The sequence below is a fragment of the Polistes dominula genome, unplaced genomic scaffold (assembly GCF_049000335.1).
Source record: "Polistes dominula isolate Pdom_NZ unplaced genomic scaffold, Pdom_raw_medaka contig_37, whole genome shotgun sequence".
NCBI lineage: Eukaryota > Metazoa > Arthropoda > Insecta > Hymenoptera > Vespidae > Polistes > Polistes dominula.
Genome location: NW_028301169.1, coordinates 113446 through 140604, shown reverse-complemented (window position 1 = coordinate 140604; position 27159 = coordinate 113446). Strand labels below are relative to the sequence as shown.

General features: G+C 36.2%; 2 protein-coding genes across 8 annotated transcripts in view; one reads left to right on the top strand and one right to left on the bottom strand.

The window, feature by feature from the left end:
* Nucleotides 1–90: 90 nt before the first annotated feature.
* bark (C-type lectin domain-containing protein bark beetle) lies at nucleotides 91–17150 on the top strand. 2 transcript variants are annotated; one of them, XM_015327775.2, is made up of 27 exons: nucleotides 91–2183; nucleotides 3537–3712; nucleotides 3779–3972; nucleotides 4053–4227; nucleotides 4303–4472; nucleotides 4536–4774; nucleotides 4845–5094; nucleotides 5157–5542; nucleotides 5624–6279; nucleotides 6363–6819; nucleotides 6917–7307; nucleotides 7387–7817; nucleotides 7970–8215; nucleotides 8296–9242; nucleotides 9324–9799; nucleotides 9882–10078; nucleotides 10153–10551; nucleotides 10655–10932; nucleotides 11007–11260; nucleotides 11333–11544; nucleotides 11617–11741; nucleotides 11817–12047; nucleotides 12115–12240; nucleotides 12317–12575; nucleotides 12647–12848; nucleotides 12931–13178; nucleotides 13267–17150. In XM_015327775.2, exons 1-27 carry the CDS (start codon nucleotides 1836–1838, stop codon nucleotides 14062–14064), a joined length of 8871 nt encoding a protein of 2956 aa, XP_015183261.2. In that variant the 5' UTR covers nucleotides 91–1835; the 3' UTR covers nucleotides 14065–17150. The 2 variants fall into 2 exon arrangements, with proteins under 2 accessions (XP_015183261.2, XP_089035148.1); XM_089179022.1 differs by having other exon boundaries at nucleotides 10153–10555; nucleotides 10659–10932.
* Nucleotides 15286–27159, bottom strand: part of LOC107069986 (RNA-binding protein fusilli) — a 26147-nt gene continuing 14273 nt past the window's right edge. For 3 of the 6 annotated variants that reach the window (XM_089179028.1, XM_015327753.2, XM_089179030.1), the window contains 8 exons: nucleotides 25542–25596; nucleotides 25330–25440; nucleotides 24581–24851; nucleotides 24274–24489; nucleotides 23945–24178; nucleotides 23367–23850; nucleotides 17868–18103; nucleotides 15286–17548 (listed from right to left, as the gene is read on the bottom strand). In XM_089179028.1, the coding sequence (XP_089035154.1) occupies nucleotides 17360–17548; nucleotides 17868–18103; nucleotides 23367–23850; nucleotides 23945–24178; nucleotides 24274–24489; nucleotides 24581–24851; nucleotides 25330–25440; nucleotides 25542–25596 (1796 nt within the window). In that variant the 3' untranslated portion in view covers nucleotides 15286–17359. Of the gene's footprint in view, nucleotides 17549–17867; nucleotides 18104–19650; nucleotides 23851–23944; nucleotides 24179–24273; nucleotides 24490–24580; nucleotides 24852–25329; nucleotides 25441–25541; nucleotides 25597–25753; nucleotides 26056–27159 lie in introns of those variants that run through there. The other 3 variants (XM_089179029.1, XM_015327754.2, XM_089179027.1) reach the window with 3 other exon arrangements.

The window sequence follows — 27159 nt, the reverse complement described above, 5'->3', positions numbered from 1 at the left end:
ACATGCGCAATAGCGTCAACTTTTGATTGGTCCAATTTTAAAGCGGTAAATTTGAAAGTGTTCAAATGTAATTTCAAATAAACCATCATTATTTTGCGATATTTATATATGTTTTATATTTCCTTGGTATACATATTTAATGAAGTTTCATCTTTATAGATATAAAGTAAGCAAATCAATCAGATAAATAAGAAGAAAAAAAAACGCAATCGAAACCAATAGAAAGAAAAATTTCAAAAGAACAAATTTAATATAACAAAAAGATAAATAATGATTTAGCAACGCTTCTATTGTATGACTAATTGTACGATTCACCTTTAGTTGACTTAATAAACGACGATAAGCCGATAATGCTATCAGTATGGTTAACCCTATCTTTTGGTATCTATTTCATTGCGCTATGATTAATTCGAAACGCTTTTATGCTTTTACAAGACAAATATCATTATTAGTTATTTAATCGTTGCTTTATTAAAACTAAAGAAAACAATTAAAAAACGATTATCTTAAATAAGAAATTTGTTCTTCCAAATAAATTCTAACAATTCTAATTGAATTTCTTCTCTCGACGCGATAATGAAGTCCCTTTTATTTGATAAAAACATTTGAAACGTTGATTTTCCTCGAAATGGTGAACGCTACGACGAAGGGGAGCGGGGATGAACTCACCTGTTTCACAACCTGCATGACGTAGTTGCGTGACGAGGGTCACGTGACAGCAGGCGCGTTTACCTTCGAGTAGAATAGTAGGCAGCACGGTGGTGATCGCTAACGTGTGTAGTACCGATCCTCCGAGCATAAAGAGAGGAGACGAGACGAGACGAGACGAGAGGAGAGTAAAGAAGAGAAGAGACCGAAGAGAAGCGAAGGAGTTTATAGTAGCGTCGAAGCGCTGCCAGTCGAGCGGTCAAACCGCACCCAACGTGACGTTACACCAGGTGGCTAGTGCCAATATTTCTTCTCCTATTATTCAACAAAGAATAACGTTTACTTTTCTTTCTACAAAATTCGATTATTCAGCAACGTTATAGGCAGGTCGACGAACTCTTCGATCATTATTCTCCACAGGGAGATCCAGTTGGCTATCAGCGTCGTCAAGGAGAACGCTAATGACGCTAAACTCGACGCTAAACTCGACGCTATAGACGCTTTCTCTCTCTCTCTCTCTCTCTCTCTCTCTCCTTACCTTCAATTCTCTGAGAACAAATAAGAGAGGTGAGAAATAGTTGATAGTTAAAGGACAAGGTATTTGTACCTTTCTCTTTTTTCTTCGTGTTATCCATCTCGACAAGAGAAAAGTTAACGTTCGGATTTGAATGATCTCGCGTACAAGTGATAGTGGTAGATCCAGTTTGTGTTTGTGCATTATACACGTGGGTTACCACCAATTATTTTTCATATATATACTTATACTATACTACTATGTCGAACAAGCATCGTAGATCGATGCTTGATCTTTCCACTCAGAATGGATTCAGGACACACGTAGGACGTTAAATTTGAAAATTCTAACTTTGTACATTGTCGAGAGAAAAGCATCCATCCATGCAAGAGTTCATCAAGTACATACGCCGAGTTCACTCTGAAGCATAACGTAACTGTTCTCCAGAGAAGCGCTGTGCCTCGTTAAATTCCCCTCGATAAAGATCTCATGAACTAACTCGAAGGGAAAGTCTTCCAAGTTTAAAGAACCTAAAGAATCGAAAAAACGACTGATTGGAAACTTACCTAACGAGAGTGTACCGCGATCGTTTCGTGATCGATGATTCACAGAACGAAGCTTCGAGATTTCATAGAGTCATCCCGAAGAAGGAAAATAATAATCTTTCATCGAAATGATTCCTACTCATCTTTTACGCGTTCTATTCTCCATCACGATTTTGACTATCCTTGTTGATGGTCAGTTACGAGAGAGTACCGAACAAAATTCGATTTACTATACGGAACCGGCACTGCTTAACTCCAATAGCACCAACAATGGGAACAATTATGATGGATTTACCGAGTTACACGGTGTTAGAATAATTAAGGGACAAAGGGTGCTGCAGAGAGTTAAAAATCCTTACTTGATCAGGGAGGATCTTTTTGTCGAGAAAGATGGAGAGTTGCTTATCGAACCTGGTGTTGAAATACGTTTTGGTCCTATGGTTGGAATCACCGTTCGTGGTATCATTACTGCCAAGGTAATTGACAATATTTTATTTAACGTATACATTTTCAATATTCCACATTTCCTAGATGAAATCCTAAAGAAAACTCTATTGGTCAACGATACACGTTGCGTAAACGTTGGTAACGTCCTCGATGTGAATGAATATGTGAGTCATATTATAAACGTAATAGTGCACGCTCGTTATCATCATCTGTAGCATATTTCGATAATGAGTCGTCGGTAACGATTTCAGTTCTTGGAATTACAATAAACGTGTAATAATAACAGATTACCATAGTGGCCAAGGTGTTGATAATTTTTAATGCAAACGAATCATTTCTTTCTGTTGAAATTTATAAGGGAAAAGCCAAGTTGACAGGCAATCGATTCGTATTACGTTAGATGGAAAAGTAAATGAATTTCTTATCGATAGGCTAATCTGTTGTCAAGATAATATCGCACCCAAAATCGATTTAACACGACGAAAGGAATATTTGGTAATATTTGCAATATTCATTTTAATGTGAGACCATTGACCGAGTCAGGATATACCAGTAATGTAATTCGATGAAACCAACTTCATTCTTAAATACACCTTTCCGGTGTAACAATCATAATCGGTTGTCCTCTGGAATATCATCGGATTGTTTCGACTTTCGTTACGCGCTACTTCTTCCTGCCGGTATTGCTACAGTTACTCTCTCTCTCTCCCTCTCTCTTTCTTTCTTCATAAAAATCACTTTACGACTTTTCGCAACAACGGAAATGACCAAAAACAATTGTTTAACGATCTACGATGATGCACTTTTCTCCCTGGAACTGTGGAATGCGTACATTTCGAATATTTATAGAAAAATAATACGAAACTCAATGTGATTGAAATAATAATATGGAATGAATGAAGTTTTGTCCAGTGATTTTCTTTCCTTCCTTTCTCTTTTCCACCAAACTGTCATATTAATTGTCATCCGGTAAAAATGACGGTTCGACGACGATGCACTTAGAACGCTTCTGCCGAAGGTCATCAAACGACCGGACATACCGTGAATAAACGAGTCGTACGTGTATACAGAGTGTTCATAAGAGATATAAGTAGATTATATACAATGTATAGGAGGAAAGAGACAAACTGTGGTTAATCGGCCGATTAAGTACGGGATACGAAGAAGCTCGGAGGCATGAATGAATGAATCAGCTCGAAACCGTCCGTAGTGTGTTTCGGGTCATGGATCAACAGACGGTTCTTGTGCGTACGTTGTTAACCTCCGACCTCGTTAATCCTCTTATACTCGAGAACAGGGCAAGATCTTTGCTATCTGCAAATGAGTTTTAAACGATTGTACTCTTGATTCGGATGAAATTGTAGCTGTGTGTTGGATTTTAGGGAGAGCCAGAAGCCCCAATCGTATTCACCTCGGCGGAAAAAGACATCGAATCGTCGTCACCTGTTGAATCGATAGGTGCTATTGTACGGCTCGTTGATGGGCCATCTCCGTTGGAGGGAAGATTGCAATTGTTTCATCAAGATCGATGGCGTTCCGTTTGTACCAATTCGCGAAAGTACGTTAGATTTTGACCAAATAGACAATTGAACGATATATTTGACTAATAATGACATTTGGACAGTTGGACTCGGGCAGATTTAGAGACAGCGTGTAGGCAACTAGGATTTCAAGGTGGTCGGTGGTGGTCCTGGATCGATCGTCAATGGCCAGCAGAAGCACGTTTACTTTACGAACAACCGCGTTGTCGTGGAACCGAATCTTTTTTGACCAATTGCGATGGTTGGTCCGAGAGACAACTTGGTGCTGGAGTTTGTGGTAAATTTTGGAAAGAACTCCTAATAACATTTCCTAATAACATACGACTACTGAACTTAAGTAATGCTCTCAATTGTTAGATTATCATCCGGATCTCGGATTATCTTGTTTGCCAAGACACGATGGATCCAGCAAAGCTATTAAACATTGGCGTGGTATTAGATTCGAAGGAGCTCTTTACGATCGACCATTGATTCAAGAAAATACTCTCTACGTAAGAAGATCTAAATCAATTCTACGACACGTGATCATTCGGTAAGTTAGATATTCGTAGAAATGTTTTTTCTGCGTTTGTTTGTACGTGATATATGTTCTATTGTATCTCTCTAGTTACGCTGGTACTGGGAGAGATTATAACGTTACATCGGCAGTAGAAGTCGAGGGTGTTCCACCTCGAATGGAATCGATATCTGTTCTTAACTCTGCTTTCACGGGTATTAATGTCGCTACACCCGATGCTCCTGTTGTCTTAACTAATTCTACCGTGAACAAAAATAAAGGTAATATAATTATTTGTGCATAGAAATTTTCAAAGTTCCAAAATTGCTTTCAATTGTGCACAGGGTATGGAATTTACGTAAACAGTTCGACCGGTATGGCACACATAGACGAATGTTCGATACAAGAGAATGGAGCAGATGGTATTAAATACATTCACCATGACGAAAGAACGGAAGATAAGCTAGACCGCACAGGTATTTTTGATCTATGTACTTTTCCAAGTACAACCAGCCAAACTTTTCCTGTCACGATATTCATGGAACAAAGTAAATATACACCCAACACGAAACGTTGTCCACAGGTGAGTTTTTCTTGCATAAATGTTATCTCTGACACGACATTTGACAACAATTTTGTATTTTACCATTCAGCATATTTTCACTCGACCGGGTCACGTTCTGACAATACACTTTTTACAAATGCGAACGGACCGCAACGACAGTGCAGTCATTGAAGTTTACGATGGAATTAGTGGAACGGAAAAAATGTTAGCTAGCGTTACAATCAGAAACAATACCTTACCACAAAGTGTTACGTCTACCAGACAAGATTTGTATATTAAATTTATTGCTCAGCCACGTACAAATACGATTGCTTTCATCAGATTATCATCAGGATACAGTTAGTACATTAAATTGAAAGGAATTTTAAAAAGAAGCAATCTATCTTGTTCTATCTTGTAGGTAAAACATACGACTTGAACGTGACAGGTAGTACGATCGCAAGTAATAACGGTCGTGGTATAGTAGCAGAAAAATTAAGATCGGCTATTCACATTCATGAAACATCGGTGTCTAGTAATGAACATACTGCTGGGGTGCACGTCTTGTATGGTGCAGCGGACGTCAACGTAACGGGTAGCCGAATTTCCTTTAATCAAGGAGACGGTATAAATATTACCGTTGCCGGTGGTAACCGCAACATATCGCGAACAAGCATTTCTTCTAACAGCGGATACGGACTCGCGGTTTGGCTTAATGATAGTTCCAGCACGGAATACGTTTACTTCAATCAAACAACCGTGCTCGAATATTCGCAGATATTTAGTAACAAGGATATCGGTGTCTTGGTAATAACAATCTTACTATTCCAATCTTATTATTTATTCTTAACGAGATATAATATATATATATATATTGTTTTTGCACAGATTAGTAATTCAACTGGAGATTCGTATGTCAATGTGACAGGCAATTCGTTCAATACCAGTTTGGAAACGGCATTGCAAGTGGAATCCAGTTGGAGAGTAAACCAAGGAACATTAAAGTTACAAATTGGTCATAACTCTTTCGTACAGAATACAAAATTAGGAATCAAATTGAGTCCAGCTCTTAATATTGATGCCTGTATCGAGTACAATCATTTTAGGGAACATTCCAATGGCGGAATACTCATTAAAAATCCTCTCTACGAAATGTTTAATGTTTTACCCGCTGACATTACCATCAGATACAATGAGTTTTACGGAAATCGTGGTGCTTTCGTTGTTAACATCGGTCTTTCGCCTTACAGCGACGTACAAAATTTATTGTTTACGAAAAATTTTTTGCGAGAGAATCGCGTAAGAGAATTATTTGATAACGATGGCGGGCTTTTAACGTCGAGGCTTATACCTCGTTCTCGAGTAGCAGCCGTCATTGTAGTGTCTTCGAGCAACGTACAAGTCTTTCGTAATATTCTACATAATCCCGAATCGCCTTACGAAATTGGTTCACATTTGGAAGATCAAAGCAAAGTTATCAATTGTACCATAAATTGGCTTGGATATATTGAAGAGAATCAAATTTTTAAAAGACTCTTTCACAGGTACCACCAAATATATCACGAAGAATAATTTGAAATAAATGTTCTTCCCTTTGCGTGTTATCTAATTGAAAATTTGTTTATAGAAATGACAGATATACTCTTGCCAAGATCGAATATCTACCTTATCTACTTCACAATAGCAATCCTGGTGCAAATACCATTTTCTCCAATTCAATGTTCGTTCCAAGATTCGTAACACCGGGTACAAATTTGGTCGGCGGTGAAGTGGACGGTCAAGAATTATTAAAATCGGGAGAGTACATCGTTGAACGCGACATCAACGTCAGACCAGGTGGCAAATTGGTATTAGAACCTGGCGTTACTCTGCGTTTTCCTCCAGCTGTAGGAATGATGGTGGCTGGTAAATTGGATGCACGCGGTAGAAGGCAAAGCGACATTCTATTAACTTTGAAGGAAGACATTTCTATGGAATCACAAAACTCGAGTATCTTGGAAGATGCACCTCAATCTTCTACTCCAACGGATTCTATTCCAGTTAGATTGTTAGGAGGTAAAACGAATTTGGAAGGAAGATTACAGGTATGATTACATGGTCTGAAAATAGAATGAATTTACACGATCGTATCTTAAAGGAAACCAACAACCATTGTGTTCGTTTTGTTTTGTCTCACTAAAGGTGAGAATAGGTGAAAAATGGGGCACTGTTTGTAATTATGGATGGACCCTGCTCGACGCATCCATTGTTTGCCATCAACTAGGTCTCACGCTTGATCCAGATAATTGGTTCATAGAACGTTCGCAAATTCCCAACGCAGGAATCAACGAGGACATCCTTCTTACGAACGTACGTTGTACCGAGCAGGACAACGATATTTCTAAATGTAGAGCAGAAACGGTCAAAGATTTTGAGAATTCTTGTACGCACGAAAACGACGTAGGCGTCAGATGTTCCGAACCTGCCTGGGCTGGCCTTAGATTGGGACCTTTGGCACAGAGAAGTGATTTGCAATTTGTAACTATCGAAAAAGCTGGCTTGTTGGATTATACTACGAACTTGTTCAAATCAGGTAAAGCGTTTCGTCTTTGAAATCCCCATCCATAAATCTTTCATTATAAAAGTGAATGTGTTATTTATCGTCATTCTAGCCCTGCAAATTGATTTTGCGAGACACTCTTTGGAAGGTGTTAAGATCGTTAATAATCTCCAAGATGGTTTAGGGATTTTATATTCTGATATATATTCAGCCGATGCCGTTAATACGATTAGAAATAGCGAATTCTCTCATAACGGTGGAAGCGGTATAAGTTTTAAACAACTCGGCATGCGGATTATCAATTCTAGAATAGAAAATAATAAAGTAGCGGGTATAAGGCACAATCCTGCACTATCTGCTGTTCAACAAAGAGAACTGGCTGGATGGTTTGCTCGTTTACCAGAATATTCAACGGAATCCTCATACGATCCAATAATTATACCACGAATTAATAAGAAAATTCATCTTGATAATGGGCAGACCAAGTATATCATTACGGAGAGAGTGAAAGGCCAGTCGTTGCATCAATTTATTGAGATCACGGTAATTACGTATACTTACATATTTTAGATCATTAACATAAGTATATATATGTATATATATATATATATAGGTCCAATGATTCCAATTAAATTAATACAGATATTTAATATAATATTAACTTACTTAATCATTTATTGTTCTCTTTTGTTTAGTGCACTCCTGGTTACGTAATCGGCATGCAACTATTAAATCCGATAGAAAATCGCAGCACAGAAGAGATCATAATACACGATTCGCAAGATATTTATCAGAATAGAAACGTTTGGCACATGAAGCGCGATTTAACCATTTTCCCTGCCACTTCCAGTTCATTCGCTGTTGTCTTGGAATACGAGAGCGGTGAAAATGCTCTCGGTGGAGCCGTTATAGTCATCTCATCGTTGTTAGCGCCAGTGCAAGTACGTTTTTTATTATATCTACATTAGGAACATAATATTAGTCATAATATTAGTCAATTGGAATGATTTCTATTAAACAGAAGACGAGAAATAAAATAATCGGTGGACCTATACCTTCGTTGATCGTATCCAAGACAAGAATCAAAGCTAATGGAAAAGGTGTATTTGCTTCTTATTACAATCGTTATTTAGACGAAATTGGGGATCATTTTCTACGAAAGGCCAACGAAACGATACAATTAATCGGTTGCGAAATTTCCCACAATCAAGGAGAGGCCATTTACATTAATTCGCCCCATTGGAACATTTACGAGACCAACTTGTCCGAGATCGCTATCCATTTGAACGACACATTGATCACGGATAACGGCAAAGGAATATCGCAGTTCAGTCGTGACGCTAGACATTCGAATAATCTATTTCATTGGATAATGCAAGATAGTACGATCGAAAGAAATCGTGCCGGAGGTTTCGAAGTCACTTTGCCGGATGTTTGGCAATACAACGAAAATTTCACTCATACTCTTTACTTTGATAACAATACTTGGCGCGACAATGATCAATATAGTTTCGTGATCGATGGACATTTTGCCAACTTAAATGTCTCGCACAATCGTTGGGATGGAAATCGTTGTAAAAATGGTCTTATATCGATTCGTGGCATGGAGAAAAGAATCAAAATGAATAACAATAGAATAGAAGGCAACTACGGCATCTACATGGTCGAGTTCAAGGCCTACAGTCAATCAGAAATTTTGGGCGATGTCGGTGCACGTTTTTACTTCAACGAGATTAAACGAAATCGAGGACTCGACCGTTATTATTCCCCTGGATCGCGTAGATCTTACGATTATCCCAGTTACGTCGTTGGTTTTCATGGTATACAAAAAGTACGAGTCAATAGGAATCTTTTCGGCGATAATTCTATGGATTACGAACTTCTTGCTGGTATCAAAACTGCCAAGATTAATAACGAGGTCGACGTTTCGGAAAATTGGTGGGGCACTTCTGACGACGCTGTTATTAGGTGAGATCATCCTAGACCTAGAACATTTGCAATTTCTCGTCAAGGAAATATATTCTCACGTATATTTGTGTAATATTACAGACGTAGGATTTTCGATTTCGACGATTGGAACAATTACGCTGTAACCAATTATCGACCTTATTTGATGAGCGACTCCTTAGACGCATCGATTTCAGCATCCTGGCAAATCGGAGTGGAAATTAATTTAGATAATTTGGGCGGTCGAATAACAGAAAGTTTAACGTTGTATGCGAGGCCGGAACCGTACGTGATCAAATCCGATTTAACTATCATGCCACAAGCTACGTTACACGTTCATCCCGACGTGATCATGGAGTTTTCACCTAACGTTGGTATTTTGGTACTTGGTACTTTGAAAGCTGTCGGCATGCCTGGCCATGAAATTGTCATGAGACCTGTTAAACGTAATGCTACTGTTCCCTTATCGGTTATACCGATATCACCACCCGTCGACATTTCCAACAAAGTTCTACCAAAGTCCAACGAGATGATACGTTTGTGTAAAGATGCGCGTTGCAGTTCTTCCAATAACGAAGGTTCACTTTTTTTTTGTTACGGTTTTTTTCGTGCTACACGTACGAGCTTGAATATATCATCCTTTGCTTTTTTGTTTTCTAGGATTTCTAGAAGTTTTCAATAGAACTACTTTACAATGGATCCCAATTTGCGACGAACGTTTCACCGAACGTAATGCTCAAGTTACTTGTCGACAACTCGGTTTTGATTATTTAAATGTATACGTGTCCTATGATCGTAGATACGAATTACATCCTGGTTCATTGACGCGCGTTTGGTCCTGGCCGGAACCATTAGAGGTATCTATTATCTTGACTGTTATAATAAGTCCCTTTTTGAATTTTGTTTTTTTTTTTTTTTTTTTTTTTTTTAGTGCTCTGGAAATGAGGAAAATCTTGAAGAATGTCAAATTCGATTGAACGGTCAATTCTTTAGACATCGACACGAATGCAATTGGGACGGACAATTCGTTTTTCTTCACTGCGGTAAAAGGAACATTGACGATGATTATGATTATTGGGGTGGAATACGAATAGCTAATGGCGAATTTGAACATCACCTTTACGAACATCGTATTCACGATGTCGTCACTCACGAAACGATTAGAAGAGTCGAATCTGTATTGAAATATATCAATATCACTGGAGCTGGTATTTTACATAACGAAAAATCTGCTGCCTTGCAATCGATCATGAAATCACCTACGATCATGCACGTTAATATTGATCGCAGTGCTTATCATGGTATCAATGTTGTATCACCTACTCATACAGTAAGTATTTATAATACGAATTTCTATTAACTACATGAAATTATATGTGTGAATAAATTAAGAAGAAGAAGAAAGATTTTGACGTATATTTTATTATTTTCAGATAGATTTGTTGTTTAATACCATTAAGAATGTTCTTGGTAATGGAATCAATGTGCTTTCCTTAACTGGCGAGGGTCGTGAAGCCGATGAAAGTTCCTTTAGTCCGATCAAAGATCTAAATGTTCCCTATCATTTGTTCAGTATGATCGATATTTGTGATACTGCCAAAGAAATAACTATCGAAGAACGTGTTATTATATATTACAAATACGATAATCATCCAGTTAATTGCGTCAAAATTTTCCGCAGTCCTTACAGATCAAAACCGTTTGGTTTCAGGTAAATTTTAATCAAAAATATTTATAAGTTTGTAATTATATATGATTGTAAGTTTGAACGCGTTACTTTAACAGGCTTCTGCAGTTTAATCTTTTCAATTCTACTGGAAAACCAGGTCGAGCAGACGGCATCACTTTGTACGACGGCGATATTTACAACGTTACAGCTAAAGTAATAGGTCATCTCGAAGTTGATAGTCCTTACGAGAAAAAGTTATTTAAAACTCGTGAAGCTGGTCTCAGCGTAAGACTGTTTGCAAATGGTGCAAGTAATGTACACGGTTTTATTGCCGAGATTGTAACTCTTCCAATTTCTGCTATTGGTTTTAGTAAGTCAAATAATATTCTAGAAAATAAACAAAATTATAATGAACTACCAAAGATGGAGATATTTTTTGTAGATCGAGATGTGCAACACAATATCTCTTACTCGGTTATTTCCAATTGTCGAGAGGGTGCTGTTAAATACGCAAGTGCTGGCGAAGTCAATGCTGTAATGACGCTCGAACGTAATCAATTTATTAATAATTGTGAACAACTTTACGGTAACTTTTCAACTTGTAAATCAGCGATATGGTTAGACGTTCAAAATACGCAATCGTTATATTTTAGAGTAAGTATTAATAATTGTAGAATTTCACACGACTATCACATTTAAACATAAACGTATTTTGCAATATTATAGAACAATTTGGTGCGTTTAAATCAAGGTGGACTTTCTATTAGAGCTGACTCAAGAGGATCTGCTACTTCTTTGAAAGGCTGGATTCATAATAATCTCTTTGCAGAGAATATGAATAAACCTACTTTGTGAGTACTACTCGATAATATCAAAATTATAGAAATAATAATAGCATAAGCAATTAAAAACAAAATCAAATTTAGATACGTCGAGGGTCGTCACAGTAGCCCTTATCAAGAAGTCACGATATACAGAAATTACTTTACGAAAAACAATGCTCCCTACGATAACAACATCGTTTTGAAACAAGTTGTTAGCAATATGAGCTTGAATTATCTTCACGTTAATCTTGGGTTACATCTATTAGAAATTTCGGGATTCGAACGTGTACGCTTGCCGATCTATCAGAGCACTTCGCACAATGGATTTTACAAGTGAGTAAACGTATGACCGATCAATAAATGACCTTACGTTTAAACTTATTTTCAAATGATTTTGTAGAAATTATGCTGTTGATCGAGAAGGACGTAGTACTATCCTTGCTGGTACTCCAGGACAACGCTACGTCGATAACGTTTTCTTCAATCCCGACAACGATTATGAAATACTTACTATAAACAGATCGCAGTAAGAATCAATCATTGGTATTATTGATAAAAAGATCAAAAGAATATATATTTAATGGAAATGTGATTGTCTTTAGGGAATTAGAAATGTGGAGATCTCACGTGGACGCTCGTTACAATTGGTGGGGTTACAACGAAACGTTGGCCGTAGCAGGAAGAATTCGAGACCGTGGTGATTCTTCGGAATTGTTACAGGTCGATTATCAACCTTTTCACATGAACAACAAGTCCGTATTAAGTGGCAAATGTCCACCTGCTTGGGATCTCGTTGGCGATACTTGTTACATTTATATCGGTGCGCCTATGGACTTTTACAGTGCGAGAGATTTTTGTCGAGTGAGTATTTTTCATTTGTTTCATGTTATTCATTCTTTTAAGTGTATAAAAACGGTTCGATTGATTTGTAGATGGTAAACGCATCGATGCCTTTCATTATGGGAGATTACTTAGAACTTTGGAGATTTTTAAAGAAACAACAAGAACGTTTCGATTATTCCGAACGCGTTTGGGTTCAAAAACTCGAACGCGTCGATCAGTGTACCATTTTTACCTATCAAACTATCGAGATCGATTATTGCGCTCAACCTAATCCTTTCCTTTGCGAAATTGGTATGTATTGAAGATTAGAAAAATAATTTTTATTTACAATCGGATTATATACATATATATATATGTTATGCACAATTTGTAGATCCGAAAGTTTACATCGATCCACTCTCCTGGAGAAAGGATATCGTCGCTGTAGGAGTTTTGGGAGCTCTAGGTGTAGCATTGGCTCTGTTAACTGCTGCCATCGTTTTGTGGGTGTCTAAATCAAAAAAACGAAAGCTCGAACGATTAGAAAGGCGAAATTCTATTCGACAATCCTTACATTCTCTACGATCGGTCGGTTCAACCTCCGGATTCACGGAATTGGCTTATCGGCGAAAACCTATTGCAGTAGGTTTACTACTTCAACGAAATTATCATTGTACAGGTTTTTTTTTTTTTTTTAATCCGTTCTACTTTATTTTACCATATTTTCTAGACAAAACAATCTACGGACACGCTCAACTCTAAATCGTTAGATTACAAAAGGATGCTTAACGGTGGAAGTATAGATTCCATGGACAAATCCCAACTGAATTCTTCCATGGAAGATAATCAAAGTTACGACGTATACGAGGCACACAATCCTCGATATTCTCCAAGTACGAGCGACTTTAAGAATACCGTAGAAACTTACTCTAGCGCACAAAATACGGACAATCCAGTTTTCGATTTGACTTATCGCAACGAGGGCTTTCGAAATCATTCGACATTCGCTTCAAGAAATAACAGTGACTGGCCATTGGATAGTAGTACCACCGATGCTGCACCCGAAAGTAGTCAGAACGTTGACAATGTTAACGAAAATTCCTATCTGAATAATGCTTCTACTTTACCTTTACACTCAAGTTTAGCCTTGACTGACTCCATGAGTGAATTGAAACGCGATATCGATACTACAGCTACCTACGGACAAGTCGATTATGATAAAATTCGTAATTACGACACGGCAACGTTAACACCTAGCCAAGCATCCGAACCTGTTCCCGAATATCAATCAGATTTCAGTCCTCCTCTTCCACCTCATCCTTATCATTACGATCAGGAAAATCGACCTAGAAGCGAAGCTCTTCTCGAAACTAATTTAGATATCGGCGAAGAAAAACCTCTTCGTTCGAAAAGCGAAGTTTTATTAGAAACTAATTTGGATTCGTTTTTGGTAAACGAACCAACCGAACTGACTCAACTTTCAGCTGGTGCGCGTAGCAAGAGTCAACCTTTGGAAACAGCTATGTAAAAATTAGAGACCTTCTCGTCTCTTCGAGAATTGACGTTAAAACTGGAAGACTGGAAGAATTTTGTTACCTCCAAATACTTAACGATTAACACTACTTGAAATAAAAAAAGAAACAACGCGTTTTGTGTGATCTTCCTCGAGGGAAAATGCGGTGCAATATAAAAGTTGCATTTTATAGATAGTAATATTAATAATTTAGTAACATTATGATATAGAATTATCATCCAGAGATCTCAATACTCGAAAGTCGTGTGTGTTGTACCTTCCGATGATCTACGAACTATCGGATTTTAGTTGTTCCCCTTGTATATTTGCATAGAAATTCTTTTGACTCCAAAGAAGATATCTTTCCTTGTTAGCAAAGTCGAACAATGCGAATGCAAGCAAGCATTTCCTTTGGTCATAATCAGTTAGTCAAAAATCCTGTCATGTAATACTGCCAATTGTGCCTAAAAAGAGTTCTGTCTCGTCTCAGTCAGTAATCCAAATTGTGATACGTAAACTCGAGCGAGTCTAAAGTATTTAGAATAGATAATATGTAAGGGCTATATCTAATTCGTATGTTTCATTATTTTCTTAGCAAAGAAAACTGACAAAAAATAATCAAAATTGATCGGATGAGTGTGTGTGTGTGTTTGTGTGTGTGTGTGTTTATGTGTATTTGCGCGTTTGTTCGAACTTATCCAAATAAATTATTCGACGCGGTCCTTCTTAAACAAGATGGTAATTTTAAGATAATAATGTATCGTTAGTATTAACAAAATAATCCGCCCATTAGTTGTAAGTTTATCTTCTATATAGAAGCACAAATTAAAACGAATTATCTTTCTAAGGAAGACATAATAATACATACTGGAGCAATTTGAAAAATTCATATCTTGTTTCTCTCGTTCATTTAAACAAATTGCTCTCGTATATATATATATTATATAAATATATAATTATAAGATAGTTACTTTAGCGCAAGGCGTCATTTTTTTTTACCTTGACATAACGATATATACATATATAATTATATCACTTCCACAAAACTTACCTTTTATCTGTATTTTATATACGATCCGTATTAATAACATATATTTTTTTCTTGATTAAGAAAATATACAAAAGGGACGAACACAATAAATGAATAAATGACAGTTGAACAAATCTTCACGTACAATTCCATTTCATTCCCTCGACGTAATTTTATGGTATATAACAAAAACAAAAAAACCCAAATGCTTTCAAAACAATATCGAATATATTAATATTAATATCGTCAATATAACATAATTACAAATATCGAATTCAGATTATTATTTTATCATCGCCGTCCTGGCTGAGGCTGAAAACGAGGAAGGAAAATTGGCAATAATCATTTTATTTAACGAAAGTGGCTCACATTTAAGTGAAAAATTACAATAAAAAAAAATATTAATTTATTGCATAACTTATGCATTGTTTTTTTTTTTTTTTTGTAATTTTTCATTTATAGTTTGCGACGTTGATTAAATAAAAAGAAAAAAAAAAGAAAAATGCGAAAAAATAAACAAGGTTTAGGGGGGAGGGGGCCACGCCTCTAGCATGGTATCAGGATGCGGAACAATCTCGCCAAAAGGCTCATAATTCTATAAAGGATAAATTCTATATTTTGTGCGTTTGTTTGTACGTACGTGTATATATCTGTGTATATGTTTTTTTTCTCTTTATATATATATATATATCCATGATCTATTCATATTATATATGTATATATATACAATTTCCTATTATACTAATTACGCGAAAAAGCTCGCGTCGAGATCAAGCTAAAAACGCGAGTAATTTCGTTGCTCACACAGAAATCGTGTATTAGTTATTTTTTTTTTTTTTTTTTTTGTTAACAAGATTAGATTCAGTTTATTTAAAAAAAAAAAAAAAAAAGCAACAAGAGATTTGGATTTATCATCTTGGAGAAGAGCAATCTGATGAATATTCAATTTGTACTACTTTATGACTTTGCTTTGTGGCATCGAAAATACGTTCATTTGATCTCTATTGTAACTTTGTTACATTAGGAGGAAAGGGAAAGGGAACAATTAAACTTAACTAAAATAAAATAAAACATTAATTATTGCACCGATCGTGCGAATAATGCACGAGTAATAATAATTGAGTCTGCTTCGAACTTGATCACTTCCATCACGTTTAGTAGGAAAACAAATCGCTGAAGAACGAAGGAAGGAGGAATCGCGTGGCAATGGCAGTCGCTTGGATATGGGATTTCGAAGAATACGAGATGAAATTGTCCAAGATTGTCACTATTATGCTAGTTTTTGTCTCAGCACCTTATGAAAAACTATCATAAAATATCATGGTCGTCGTCGTCATCATTATCATCTTATGTACATGCGTATGCCATTAGGGTTCTTACTATTACTAGGATTTACGAATCTTCAAATTCAAATATTCCAATAGTAAGAGCTCTAGTACGTATGTATGTATGTATGTATGTATGTATGTATGTATGTGTGCATGTCTCTATTTTAAAAGAAAACTAATAATCAATATACAAAGCGGTTGAACCAAAAGAAGGCATATATAGTTAATAATAATCGGAAGACATTTGTGATATTTGTTGCTAAGAAAAATTCATCTTAACGTATAAGAGGATAAATAAATGCGATTGTCACGCAATTCGTAAATTCCTTCGAATAAAAACGATAACTAATGCAATATAATAATAGGCAAGCTGTTGCACGAACGTCATTCGAAACGAATTTCAACAGAAGGATTTCAAATTCATAGCTCTCACACAGCTTCTTCGTTTCATCCGTCGATCACTTTCTTATATACTTTAAATATATATTTTTAAATAAAAACGTAACGCCTAATCTCTTAAAGATAAGGAACATCGTCGATCAACGTTATCACATGCTGCAACGTTATTAACGAGACGATTTGTATATGTATAAATAATAACATAAAGAAGTGGAAAGAGAAAAAGAAACTTCTCTTTCAGGCATTTATATATATATATCTTTTTTAACGACATAACAATTATTTCATAACGATTGGAATCTAAAAGAAATGTCGAGAGAGAATACGAACCCAAGGGGGCGGGGGGAAAACAAAAAGATAGAGAAGAAAGTTTGCGCTATGTTTTAGGATCACTCGTGTCTCTGTCTCTTTGGACTAGAAAAAAAGAAAAAGCGATGCCCAAATGACAAAGAGGAAAAAAGTTTAGGGAATTTGAGTGCGTATATAGAAAGCATACGCATGTAAATAGGAGGAGCAAAAAAGGGATTTGCTAAAGATTATTGTCAGCTCATGGTCAGACCATAAAAACTTCGACGAAGGGAGTGCATTCTGGTGGTTGGTGATGATGACCCGGTAAGGCAATACGTTTTTCTGTCTCCACGCGTGTCAAAGTTGCATCGAGACGAGGTTCCGCGGATGGTGACGTTGCCGTAGTCACTGCCGCGGTTCCTGGTCCCAATTGTAAGCACTCGGCAGGTGTCAACTAAAAAAAAATACAATTCAATGATTAATACGATACTTTGTTTTCAGATTGACATATATATATATATATATATATAAACATTTAAAATGTTTCTTTGAAATAAGTAAAAATAGTGATAAAATATAATTTATTAGAGTCAAAAAACAATTGTATATATATATTTGACACATATTGTAATCATCTTGGAGCATAAATATATATACATGCACGTGAATTAGTTGGAAACAATGGAAGTTTTTGTTGGAAATTTCAGGTGGAAGAAATAATAGTTCGAATGCAAATAGCTAGAAGCCTATTTGAATAAATAGATAAATGTTACCAGTGTTGCTTGTTGATGTATCGGTGCGATGCCACCGACGCTCGCCGGATTATAATAATTAGTTGGACTAACGGGAGGTGAAGGATAGGGCCAATAAAAAATTGGTGGTGGTGGGTATGGGCCAGCGAATTGGGGTGGTCCTCGTGGTAGCATCGCGGTCGTTGGAGAGAAGATTGCACTTGTTACGAATGATGGCGGCGGCGGCGGTGGCGGCGGCGTCGGCAATATTGTGCCTCCTAAATAAATCAAAATTAAACTACCATTATTTTCTTTTCTTTTTTCTTATATATTAATAATAATAAATGTTAGATAAATGACAATGAACGTTCGATGTTAATCATTTAAAATAATAAATGTCAAAATAAAAATCGATCCAAATACGAAACGTTTCTAAATCAATCAGCATTCATTAATTAATTCATTAATACAAAAAAATCACTATGCCCCATGGCCTTTTTATGTATGTTTCCTGCCTTTTATGTATGTACATTAAAGAAAAATGCCCATTATGCAACACAATCGTGACATTTGCAATATCGTGCATTTCTTCCGTTTTTTTCTTTTCATATTGCATTTTGTATATGTTGTATTGCAAGATATGCACGATAATGCTTTTAAATAGACGGTATGTGTACGGTTTCGGCATTCGAAAATGATGTTAAAAATCATCATTATGTTAAAAAAAAGATTACATTCAAGATTGCAATAACATTATTCGCAATAACCGTACATTAACCGCACATTTTTCAAAGGAATAAATGAATTGGAATTGGCCTACCTTAAGCACAGAAGTTAGTATTTGTAGATCCCGCTACCATACAGCAATCGACACTGCACATGTTTTATATATATGTACGCAGCACCAACTTGCGATTCCGCCCCTCTTCCAAATTATCAGAGTTTTACTTAGATTCTCTCCCTTTCTATTTTTCTATCTCTTTCTCTCTTAATATAATCCCTCTTTATCATACCCTTTCTCTTTCTCTCTCTCCTCTCTTTATCTCTCATTTCTTCTCTCTCTCCCTCTGTTCCTCTCTCTCTCTCTCTCTCTCTTTCTCTCTCTCTCTCTTTCTCTTTTTTATTCGTAACGTTTCCGATTGAATTGTTACTACTCTACTCTTTGATACATGAAAGAAAAAGTTGTTGCCATGGCACAATCATGGCACAATCATGGCACAATCATTACGGTGGTAGAGGGAAGAGAGTTAACAACAGAAAGACGGATCAAGAGCGACCAAGAGAGTAAAATAAAACTAAAAAGGGAGATTATCAGAAGAGACATAAACGCAGAGTCGAAAAATGAGTATGTGTATCTAAAAAAAAGAAAAGAACAGAGAGTGAGAGATTGAGAGACAGATACATAGACAGAAAGAGACGCGGGGAGAGAAAGAGAGAGAGAGAGAAACAGAGACATACGTAGAGAGAGAGTGAGAAAGGGAAAGAGGGAGAGAAAAAAAAACCCTGTAAGGAAGATAAAGAGAGAACCAAGAATTACGACACAGAAAAATCTCCAACTTGATCCGTAGACACCAAAGATACCTGCGAGCCCAGTGAAAAAAAAAATATACAGAACGTAACAAGAAACGGTGATTACACTTTTCGCACTTGAATTTGAACAAACAACATTGTGCAAGACAAAAATGGTGGTGTTAGGGAAATAAATAGATTGAAAATTACATGAAATGTTGAAAAACAATTGTTGTATGTTGGCAAAAAGTATAAACACCGTGTAAGGTAATAATAATCAGGGTAAGAGTCCACCAACCCGCCAAGCAAAAAGATCTATATGTCCACAAGGCACATTTATTAAACATGTACATCGATGTAATAATCGATAATACAAGAGAGTGTATACAAGATGTAAAAAAAGGATTTATGTGTATGTACGTGTAGTTATGTTTTTATGTATATATATGGAAATATATATGGAAGTGTATATGCAATGTGTGCATATGTGTGCAAATGTGTGCATATGTGTACTACTGTACCACCTTTCCATGTATAAGTGAGTAAATGTCCTGCATCCCAGTAAAAAAAAAAAAAAACGCTATTTAAAAAAAGGGCACACCTTTCGCAAGAAAATAAAAAAAAAGTACTAGGGAAGAGGAAGAAACGTAAATACCGTACACACGGTCGCATAGAATCCATTTAAAAAAGAAAAAGGAAGGAAAATAAGAGAAAAATAATAAATCAAGGAAAACAAAAGAAGAAGAAGAAGAAGAAAGATAATGTTGTCCCACGCTGTGTCAACGAATATGCGTGAAATAATAATGCGTGAAATAACGCGTGTCAGCTTTCGCCGGGACAATCGACGATCTTATCGCGAGACATGGATCTAAATCATTGAACTCTTTTAATTAGGTAGGGAAAATAGATTGTGCCGTTTCTAAATTTGCTAATGAATAAGAAATAAAATCATATAATGACAAAATATAAAGGCTGAGAGTTAGAAGAAAGTAATTCGTAAAAGAAACGGACACTGTGTCAGTCACCGTGTCAGTCACCGTGTCAGTCACCGTGTTAGCAATTCACAAATAACAACAAAGACATTAAAAACGTAATGAGATAATGCCACAATATCTAAGATGCAGCTTTGGGAGTTAGTTGGAGAGAAAGATAATAATACAAAAAATAAGATACGTATGCGGGTGGTGCTTGCACATGTTATAATAATGCAAGGAGGGAAGGAGCAAATAATTGTAACTTTTCATTCATCCATTCATTCTCTCTATACATTAACTGACAAACAAACAAAGAGAAAAATGAAAAGGTAATATTAAGTAGAAAAAGTGGCCGTATGAAAGTCTCGCGGCAAAGTCGCGTGAGAGTTCCCAGCGAAAGCTAACGGCAAAAAAACTGTGATACGAGACATGTAATATACACGCATATATGTCGATTTCTCGATGCATATGGGCCGCACATCCTTCTGTTATCATCGTTAACCATTAAAACATACGATCTAAATAAGTACCAGCTTAGGGATATGTGAGTAGGATGCTCGAGTTGGCAACGACAACGGTTTCTCAACTCGAGCGATTCTAATCGATCATCGACGCATTCTCCAAGATGTACCCGTGGTTCTAAAACGATTCGAGACGAAAATCACGATAAATGACAAAAATAACAAAATACCTTTGTTAAAAGAGCTCCTCTCATTAAATTCATTCAATTGATTTTTCATCTCGAAACGTTATATTCGAGCCTATATCTAATTAATGTAATATTAATGCTATATAAAGCCGAATCAGGAAGCGCAATTCCGACTTTAAGCGTCGGCAGACAAACCCGATTTTTCAATCTATGTAAGTTATTCTCACATCGGTAACGTCGGACACCCGCTTCTTGTAATACGACCACAAAATGTCCTCATCTATGTCTCTTTTCTAAGTACAATGATTATTAACGACTACCATTTTTTAGTTTTTCTTAAAACACGCGAACGTCCGGCGTTACCCAAGGTAACAAAAGAAAAAAAAAAAAACAAAAAAACAAAAAAAGAAAATAGTGAAAAAACAATGCTACTCGATTCCATATAATATGCTACCGCATCCTGTCAAACAAATATATAGGCTTGTAGCTGATGAGATAATTGTAAGATCTACACACATGTAAACGAGTCATTTAAAAAAGAATTATCTATACATAAGGACAAAAACTATTATTATTATTATTATTATTATTATTATTATTACTATTATTATTATTATTTATTATTATTATTATTATTATTAATATTAATATTATTATTATACCAAGAAAATAGTTATAAGTTGCTGGGAATGACGGATTGAAAATGGAATGTGATAACGAAACAACAAAAAGACATGGGGGAGAACAACGAGCACAAAGAAGGAAACAACTACTAGATACAATGTATGCAGTGTAGGTGATTATGATTGAGAAAAAGAATCGGAAAAAGATAATAGAATGGAGTAGGCAGGTTGTGTGTCATCCTCCTGTTTCGTGGAAAGGATCAAAGAAATAGGAAGAAAAATATTAACAGGTACTTATACGCACGTCTCTTCTATAAAACACAACAACAACATGCAATCATTTCGTTAACGTTTCCTATTCTACATGTATATTATAGTTGCGCGATCGACCCTCTTTCTATTTCTCTCCTATAGTCTACAATATTAAAGTAAAAAAGTATGGCAAGAAGAAATGAAGTTGAAAACAATAATAGGAAATGTAAAATAAACAACTGATGATTTTAAGATTGGCAGTGAAATAGACAATTATTCTATTGTACTTTGTTGCTACAATTTAGAAGAAAGAAAAAAAACTGAAATATGACGTAATCACTCGCACGTCCTTTTTTTTTTTTTTTTTGGTTTTTTCTTTTTTTCATTCAAACGGAGAACACGATCGTGCGCTAATTTAAAACGTTGCAAATATTATTGCGAGACGTGCGCAAGAATAAACGATAGAGAAAAACAAAACAATAATTAATATTTGTAGAATTAGAACTTACGTCTATATAACATTGGACGGAATGTCCATGTCCTTAAACAACTGATACAAATATTTCTAGCAAAATATATGAATTTATGTATATTATTATTTATATACATATATATGTATAGCCCTTTAGTAAAATACGCTCTTGAGCGAAGTGTCTTCAAATCATTTCGTCAACGTAAAAAAATACTACTAATGTGTGTATCAATCGTTTTACGAGTTTATACTCCACTAATACTACTTCTTAGTAGTATTAATCGTAATCGCGACGATTTTAAATCCTACATATTATTCTAAAATCTAATAAACGAAGAAAAATAAAACGATCGTTCGAGAAAGTCTTAATTGCATGCTGCCAGTGATTGATATTCAAATAATTGTTCTCAAAGTAAACTACATAAGTACAACTGCTTATCACAACATTCTCGAATAAATTTGTCGTTTGGAATCGTTCGAAAATGCATTCGTCGAACTATTTAGGAAGCAAATGGTGTATAATTATGTAGATAAAAATAAAAGAATATATAGAATATATAGAAGATTCGAGTGAGAAAGTGTAAAAAGGAAATAATTGTAATGGCAGATAGATAGATAGATAGCAAGTAGATGGATGGATGGATGGATGGATGGATGGATGGATGGATTTGTATCAAATTTGAGGATAAAATTGGGCGGTATAGGGCAAGGCAGGAGCGGCGGTAGGAGCATGGGCATGAAAAGCTGGCGCTTGTGGGTGCCAGGCAGCACGCTTGGCGTGTACCGTAGCAGGTGTATCGTTAGGAAAGGCGCTTTCCCAGGTTCTTTTCAGGCCCATCAATGCAGCCGGATTAATAGGAGCGGTTTGCGCGACGATGGGTGCAAAAATCCCATGAGAGCTCGGTGCCCTTATTAAACGTGGAGGAAAGAGGAATAAGGGCGCTGGAGTTGGTTGTTGAGCATGAAGCGCAGCCACAGCCGCGGCCGCTGCCTGAGGTGTCATCGCGTACGCAGGGATTTGATGAGGTGGTGGATTGGGCGCGGTAAGGGCCAAGGTCTTACTAGTCGCCGAGGAGGTAGGCGAGGCTGGAGTCGTCGAGGTGGGGGATGCGTTAGATGCCAAGGCCATCAGCCAAAAGTCCTGAGTCCTAATGGCCTGGGCCTGGGCCTGAGCCTGCGCCTGAGCCTGAGCATGAGCTTGAACTTGCGCTGCCTGTGCTTGGGCCTGTGCCTGTACGAGCGCCTGTATGTCCCAGAGGGGAGGCTGCGCCGTCGGTACCGGCGGCATCGGTACCGGCGTCGCCGGACCCGAATGTGTCAGAGATGCGGGTGATTGAGTGCTCAACGTACCGGGTGATAGTAGAGCCTTCGTTGACGGCGGAGCACCTGTCAATACCAGATTCATATCTTCCCCGCTACACTGGAAGACTTCGATGTAACGTTGTTTCTTTCCGAATACCATGAATCGATGGTGCCGTTGAGTCGCGCACGCGTGCGCCGAACTTTCACTGTCCATTTGTATGAACGCTTCTCCGGACGGTTGACCCTAATGACATATATATAATGATATCATATATCTCTTTTCATTTTTCACATTTTTCACATCTTTTTTTTCATCAGTTATCTTATTCCATTCTTACCTGTGCATTGTACACCATATGAACACCTTGGTAGATAATATTTTTCGAATGTTCTCCCATGAATTCTAATATATGTTCTACAAGTGCTTCGTAAGGAAGCCCACGTAGCCTCACGCAATCCTTACGCGTGCCGGATGTAATTATATGTTGAGGAAGTAATGGAGGAAATTGCAGTGGTTGTATTGATGGTACTTGAAGAACGAACGGCTTTGGATCGACCGCCCTATTCAGGACCTATGAGTAACAACGACAACGATAACGACAAATATTGTTATTGACAAAATAACATGATTAGAAATAAAAATAGATTTCGTTTAGCTTTTACGAACCTGTTGTACTTCCGCCGTTGTACTCCTAAATAGTTCAATATACCTACTGCCAATGCAGTCTCTGTGCTTACTCAATGCTTTCACAGCATCTTCCTCTTGAGCAAAAAGGACAAACGCGTCTCCGGTCGCTCGACCATCTGGCTTTTTTACAAATAATACACCGTCCTCTCCGTCCAATACGTGACAAGATTTTTGTCCGGATAAGAAAAAGTCAATCTTTAGAAGAAAGACGTATAGTTATGTTATTTTGCCATTGTCTAATCTATTTTAATCTCTATTAACCTATAATATAGAATTTAGTACGTACCACTTGCTTGGCAACGCAATCATAAGGTAATCCTCTCATTCTAACAATAACCTGAGCCCCTCTTGAAAGGAAAGCATGCGCTTCGCTAGTAGTACCACCAGCAACCCCAACAAAATCTTCTCCAGAAGCTTTATATACTTCTATGTACCGTGCTCCCATATGATGTTTATGCCTTTTCAGTGCCATATCTCTGTGTTCTTTATTAACAAAGCGTACTAAAGCTTCTCCGTTACGCCTGCCCATATGACTCAAACAAAGTGCTACGCCACCCCTAAAAAAATAAACAATAATATCATCTAACCATTGTTTTTCTTTGTAAAAGTCTTCAGCTTTAACTTCAACTTAAAAGCTTGTACTATTTGATGCATAACACTAATTATACTTATTTATATGATAAGCGATGATCTGATCATAAGATTATAAGACACAAATCATCTATATGACCCACAGATAATGCTTATCATAAACGCATGACCATGCTGATTAGGAAAACAAATCATTATTGAGAATAGATGCATGATATCAATGGTAGCCACATAAATGAATGATTTATAACTCATACAAAAATATAATAATATAATTCATTGAAAAACAAGGCCTGCCTGCCTGCCTGACCAATTACCTTCTTTATGTGATTCCAAGTGGCTTGTATAATAATATTCAAGTTAATTAAATAATACATTTATATTGTACATTATTACTTATTTGTAAAAAGTATTTAGATACTATACAAGAGATAGTGTACTTACTTTGCGACATTCAGACCACGGAAAAATTTGGCAATATCTTGATCCGATGATTGCCAAGGAAGGCCTCTTGCTCTAACTACGCAATCGTTGTCTACTTCTTCGTCCTTGGAACTACAAGTAGCCAAATTATCATATGATTATTATAATTATATATTCTAACGAAAGTTTTAAGTCGAGCATAACCTACCAATAGAGAACTTTTAACTACTTACCATATTCCTGGTTCTAAAACTATATTTACTATCTCTGGTGTTTGGAAGACGTGACCTGAAAAGAAAAGAAAAGAAATTAAAACAATAAAAACAATAAAAACAATTCAATCATCTGTGTTAATCGTAAATAATTATATATATTTTATTAGATAACTGTTATTATATTTAAGTTTTATCTTTAGACGGTTATGAAAATAATTGTAATAAATAACCTCGACATAGTGCTTCCATCAAGGAAATATATGGCTTTTGTTGCAAAAAAACATTACTTTCTGATGATTTTGTCTCTAATGACATTATTTCTTTGAAATCATTCAAAACGTTTCTCGTCCCGTTGAATCAACAGGTTGGTTGCTTGCTACCGAACGCGACACTGCTGACTTGGCGGAAAAACTTTAACAATTTGTTCATTCCTCTACATTGCTTCTTCCTTTATATTCTATATATATATATAAATCACGTGCGATACGGACTTTTACTTTTAAACAAAACTCCTATTGTAAACTTCCAACGCATTTAAATGTCTTTCTTTCCAGTTAAGTACTTCTTTTTGCTTGTGGATTATGCTTAAAGAAAGAGACAGAGAGGGAGAGAGAGAGAGAGAGAGAGAGATGAAGAAAAAAAGAAGCGCGCACGAGGAGAAATTTGGACGTGACTGGAAACATGTCGGCGCATGCGTCGACTGCGGCGATATCTTCGTTTGCTTCATTTTAAAATGGTTTTGAGAGAGCATCGAAATATTTAATAAATCTAATATAAACAATTATTCAATTTGATGCTCGAGTCACGTACTAACGATCAAATGCAAATGATATTACGCTTTGTTTTTCTTTTTTTATGAAAAATACAAATCGATACCCAATGAACATCCATTATCAAGAAAAAATATTACATTAAACGTTATGTCGCTTTATCGAATCGAGAGTGATTTAGTGTAACTTCTTATTTCATAATTGAAAAAAAGGAAAAAAAAGGAAAAAAAAGAAAAAAAAGACATTTTGCAAGACAACACATTGCTAAGTTTCTGACGCTTCCTTCATCGTCGTAATACTATATGCTTCGTTTTGTCTCCTATTTCTCGTACTTGAGGACAAAGTGCTTATTCGATTAGTTGCTTCGGCGAAACTACTTTGTATTTCTTGCAAGGAACACTCGTATTATGCGAAATGAATCGACTGATTTCAAAATCATCGTACTTATTGAATTTCATATATGTATATTATGTATGTACTTGTATACATAATATACATATATCCTCCTGTCGTATATATCGGTAATCAATCGGGTAAACAATTTTTTCCTTAAGAGAAAAGAATATATTTTTTCTAACGATATATTCAAAATGTCTACTACTATTTCAATAGAAGAGAAAGATCAATTTTTCATGTTCTCTTTTCTTTGAATAAAAATATGAAAAATGTATTGTTGCTAGTTGGGTATCACTGAGCGATAAGAAATATTTATATAGCATGGCCATCGCGTATACTTGCACGCATATCTAAATCGCTGCGAAACTCAGCATACAGCACACAGTTATACACGTATAAACAACATATATACGTGTGCTACGTAACGAACGAAAAATGCGATCGTATACTCATCTTACCCTGGACATTAT

Excerpts from the sequence above, each read along its gene's own strand:
- bark (XM_015327775.2), top strand. The coding sequence starts at position 1,836 with ATGATTCCTACTCATCTTTTACGCGTTCTATTCTCCATCACGATTTTG. Across the intron at positions 2,184-3,536 it reads GTGGTATCATTACTGCCAAG|GGAGAGCCAGAAGCCCCAAT; the intron begins GTAATTGACAAT and ends GTTGGATTTTAG. Across the intron at positions 9,800-9,881 it reads CAGTTCTTCCAATAACGAAG|GATTTCTAGAAGTTTTCAAT; the intron begins GTTCACTTTTTT and ends TTTGTTTTCTAG.